The 4,707-nt window shown below is 36.0% G+C and overlaps 1 protein-coding gene and 1 non-coding gene across 2 annotated transcripts in view; both read right to left on the minus strand.

Annotated features, from left to right (window-relative positions):
* Positions 1-2,398: 2,398 nt before the first annotated feature.
* The window catches only part of GDF3 (growth differentiation factor 3), a 5,777-nt gene continuing 3,468 nt past the window's right edge, over positions 2,399-4,707 (minus strand). The window contains exon 2 of the mRNA XM_011365776.2: positions 2,399-3,322. Within this exon, the coding sequence (XP_011364078.1) occupies positions 2,493-3,322 (830 nt within the window). The 3' untranslated portion in view covers positions 2,399-2,492. The remainder of the gene's footprint in view (positions 3,323-4,707) is intronic.
* Positions 3,739-3,846, minus strand: LOC111743563. Its single transcript, XR_002781781.1, has one exon. It is a non-coding gene; the product is annotated as a U6 spliceosomal RNA (small nuclear RNA).

A 4,707-nucleotide genomic window follows, 5' to 3' on the forward strand; every position in this document is an offset into this window, starting at 1 on the left:
CAGTCTAATCACACAGACCCTTATAAGAGAAAGGCAAAAAAGCCAGTCAGAGGACGGGTGAAGATGGAAGCAGAGATCTGAGTGATGTGTTTACTAGCTGGAAGGGGGCCATGATTCAAGGAATGAGGACAGCCTCTAAGAAGCTGGAAGAGGCAAGGAAATCAGTCCTTCCCTAAAGCCTTGTGAAGGAAAGTTGCCTTGATGACATCTTGATTTTAGCCCATTGAGATCTTATTTCGTACTTCTGATCTCCATAACTGTAGGATAATTTATGTTGTTTTATATCATTAAGTTTATGATAATTTCTTACAGCAGCTAAAGGAAACTAATACATTGGAACACACTCACGAGAGGCACATATGCAATAGTTAAGGTGGTCTATAAAGTGAGTTTGTTTTTATTAGAATTCCTATTCAATGATCGGTCCATCTTCTGTTTTGGAAAACTCATGATAGACTGTCATGACATTTCATTATTTATAAAAGAGATCAACAATAAGTCAGTGTCCTAGTCCTGGAAATTCATCAATTTAAACAAATGTATACATATATTTATGTAACCATTCCACACCTGGGATGTTTGAGATTCTCATCACCCAAAAAAAATACTGTGTCTGTTTGCAATCAATCTTCCTAGCCCCAGACCCAGGCAACCACTGCTATTTCTGTCACTATAAATTACTTTGGACAGTTTTATAGTTTCATACAATGGAGTCACACAATGTTTTTGCTAAGTAAAACTGATCTACAAGATTCGATGTATCAGAGGGTCATTTCTTTTTTCATTTCTGGGTAGAATTCCATTATATGGGTCTTTGTTTAATCATTCACCCACTGATGGACTTTGGGTTATTTCCAATTTAGGGTTTTTATATATAAAGGTGATATAACATTTGTGTACAATTCTTTATGGAAACATATGTTTCTTTTTCCCTTCTTGGGTAAAATAACCTGAGAGTGGAATTGCTGGAACAAACATAAGTAAATATTTAACTTTTAAGAAAATGCTAAATTGTTGTATTAGTTTACAGTCTCACCAGGAGTATGTGAGTTCCAGCTTTCCGACATCTTCATCAACACTTGGTAATGTCAGCCTTTTTAGTCGCAGCCATTTTTGTGGTTGTGTGGTTGTGTTTAATTGTGATTTTTAATTGGCATTTTCCTGGTGATTAATGATGTGTGCTTATTAGTTATTTATATATCTTCTTTTCTGAAGTCTGAGTATTTTGCCCATTTTTTATTAGGTTGTCTGTCTCATTACTGAGTTGTAAGAGTTCTTTATACATTATGCATATGATTCTTTCGTAATATCTGTGTGTGTGTGTGTGTTTCTCAGTATCTGGTTTGCTTTTCATTTCTTCAATCGTGTCTTTTGAAGAACAGAAGTCCTCAATTTTAATGAAGCTTAATTTATCAATTTGATTTTTTTTGTGGTTAATGTTTTTCAGATCTTGTCTATAAAATGTTTACTTACTCAAAAGACATAAAGATGTTTTAAATTAGATTTTAATCTGATTTTAAGTAAGAAATAAGCCCTGAGAAAAAAGTCCCTTCAAAGGAATTGAATATTACAAAAGAGTTCATATATACTCATAAACGAGTACATACGAGCGGGGTCATAACAAGGACAAAAAAAGAAAAATACCTGACTCAAGAGAAATGTGTTCTTCACAAGTTATAGGCAAAATATTTTATGTTTATGTGTATCACTTTCCAGGGGAGAGTATACATTTTATCAGGTTCTCAGTAGGACATATGATCCTCCTGATATGAGGAACCATATATGTTTTAATAAATTTTCTTTTCCCTCTTTTAATCAGCAGTAGGCAGAAAAGCAATACAATAAGCGATACAACTGTCAATAAATAAAATTTTCCACTTTAGTTCTTCTAACAAGAGAGGAAAGTGACCCCATACTTCCTGATATAACCCATAGGACCCTACTATATGTAGAGTGTTGTATTTGAAGCTCATGTGAATTTTACATTTTACACCATAGTAACATGTATGTTTGTTTTAATATCAATATATTTTATATTAATTATAGAAATCAATTTATACTTTTAACTCTTTAATGCCATGTCTAAAGTTTTCTAAGGAGATAGGGCCAATGATCTATGAACAAAGAGCCATAACATTGTTCCACCATGAAAACTGCAAATAACACATTGTTCAAGGATAAACATTTTCTTAAGTAAAGTATATATATAAATAATCATATATAATACAGCCATTAAATTATGTAGATTTTGGTGATTTGAAAAAAAATTCCTATGATCATTAAGATTGTGTGTGTGTGTGTGTGTGAGAGAGAGAGAGAGAGAGAGAGAGAGCGAGATTCGGTACATCATTATTCATGATAGATTTTCCAGGAAGACAAATTATAAACATGAATGTACTGATATTTCAGATCCAATGGGTTGTAAATCAAATAGGTAGTTTTATTAAAACCTTTACCCCAAGAACACTCCTTCCATTCCTTCTCCTGACCGCCTACCCACATCCACATTCATCAACTACCATGTCTTCATAATGTCGTAGAATGACGTTGTCATCATTGTCTTGATAAAGCATGGAAATGGGGGATAGCTTGGTGGGAATGCAGACAGCCTGGGGAATTGCTGGGTCAACCACGTGCATCAGTGCTTGCATGAAAGCATAATTGGAGCTGTTGAGGGAGGTGGTCATTGAGAAAGGACAATCTCCATGGCAATAATTTGCCATGAACCCCTTGGGGGCAATGATCCACTTGTGCCAACCCAGGTCCCGGAAGTTGATGAATAGCTGGTGACGATGGCAGAGGTTCTTGCAAGAAGCATAAGGGGCAGGGATGGCTGCCCTCCTTTTGCGGGAAGAAGGCTGGCACTGCTCAGGATTGAGGGTCACCACCAGCAGGGAAGCATGAAGAGAACGTCTCAGACTGGCACAGATGTCCTCAAGCTGAAAATTCACCCCAGCGTCTCTGTCTCCTTTGACCAGCATCTCTAGGAACAAACCTAAGTTCTTCTGGTGGTTATCATTCCAGTCCTTAGCTACATCCAACAGGTTGAAGTAAAGAACACCTTGAGGCCACGGTACTGACTGCAATACAAACATTTTACCTGGCTTAGGGATGAACCGGCCCCACACGTGAGGCTCCTGAACCAGAGACAGAGCCAATTCCATTTCTGGTCCCAGGTTATAGTAAGTGTTGGGCCCCAAGTCCAGACCCAGCTGGGCCATTGTTAACTGCTTCTTATCTTTAATTGCAGACAGATTAAAGTAGAGGAGCTTCTGTAGGCAAGAGGAAGCTTGAGAAAAGTTCTCGGAGTAAAGAAAGAATCCTAGATGGGAACAGAGAGACACAAGCCTCACCATAATATATTTTACTTCATATCCATATACATGATGTAAATGTCAAATGTTACAAGTATAGTCACATACACAAAATAAGGGCAGAAAATAATCAGTTATACTCAAACTCTACCATTTTAGAGGATTTATTTATTTATCTCACTCCTCATTTAAGGCCAAAGTTTCTCTTTTTTTTAACTTATTTGCTAATTATAGTTGACGTACAATATTATATTAGTCAACTGTATAACATAGTGACTAGACATTTATCTTAAGAAATGATTACCCTGATAAGTCTAATACCCATCTGGCATCATACATAGTTATTGCAATATTATTTACTATATTCTCTATACTGTTGTACTTTACATCTTCATGACTAATTTTATTACTTCTTAATTCCCTTAAAAATATGAGATAGTTCACAAATTTGCATGTCATCCTCGCAAAGAGGCCATTCTAATCTTCTCTGTATCATTCTAATTTCTAGTATATGTGCTACCAAAATGAGCACAGATCAGAGGTTCTTATCTTTATATCCACAGGTCCCTAAGGTGTCCTGGACAGACTTTACAAGGTCCATGGTCACGGATGGGAAAAATAATTACATCTTTATTTTTAGTAAACTCTAAATTAAATTTAACATTTCCTTCAATTATGAGTATAGGCAACAAAGCCCAATAATATTATCGGGGCCTATGACACTGCTACTAGTAAAAATCACAGATATGTTTATACAAGTTGTTAAGTTGTTGCAAATATATTAAAATAACACTTAGGCTCACACTACCTGAATTTATCATAGTTATAGTCCCTTCCCTGGGTCTTATTTGTTACTTCAATAAAGCACCATATATGTTACCGTATACACATTTGTTTTTAAAATATTTTTATAAATGTATTTCAATATTTAATTGATTTCTTTTGAAATTCTAAATATTTTATTCAAGGGTGTAAACCATTATTCTGAGAAGGGGTCCATCGGCTTCAAAGGGACAGATGGCACAAAACATTTAAGAACATCTTAGGCTGTCAGGTGTTGCTGGCCAAAATGTAACTACTTCGATTGTCTTCAAAACAAACTCCTCTTAACCAGCCAAGACTGGCCCTCCAGAAATTCCTTATTTTTCATCCTTCGGTAATTCCTTACCTAAAGCCTGCTCTCATCAATGTCAACAATGTCTAATCCTGTATCTCTGAACATTTCATCCCCCACCTCACTGAATAGTGAGGTGCAATGTGACTCTTCGGTTTCTCCAAATGGACCCCCTTCTCTGTATCTCTTGAAGTTGTAGGTGTACTCTCCCTATTTTCAAAGCCAGTTTCTCTACCTGGATTTTCAAGCCTCACCTACTCTTCTAGGAAAAGACCCAAT

The sequence above is a fragment of the Pteropus vampyrus genome, unplaced genomic scaffold (genome assembly GCF_000151845.1).
Source record: "Pteropus vampyrus isolate Shadow unplaced genomic scaffold, Pvam_2.0 Scaffold116, whole genome shotgun sequence".
NCBI lineage: Eukaryota > Metazoa > Chordata > Mammalia > Chiroptera > Pteropodidae > Pteropus > Pteropus vampyrus.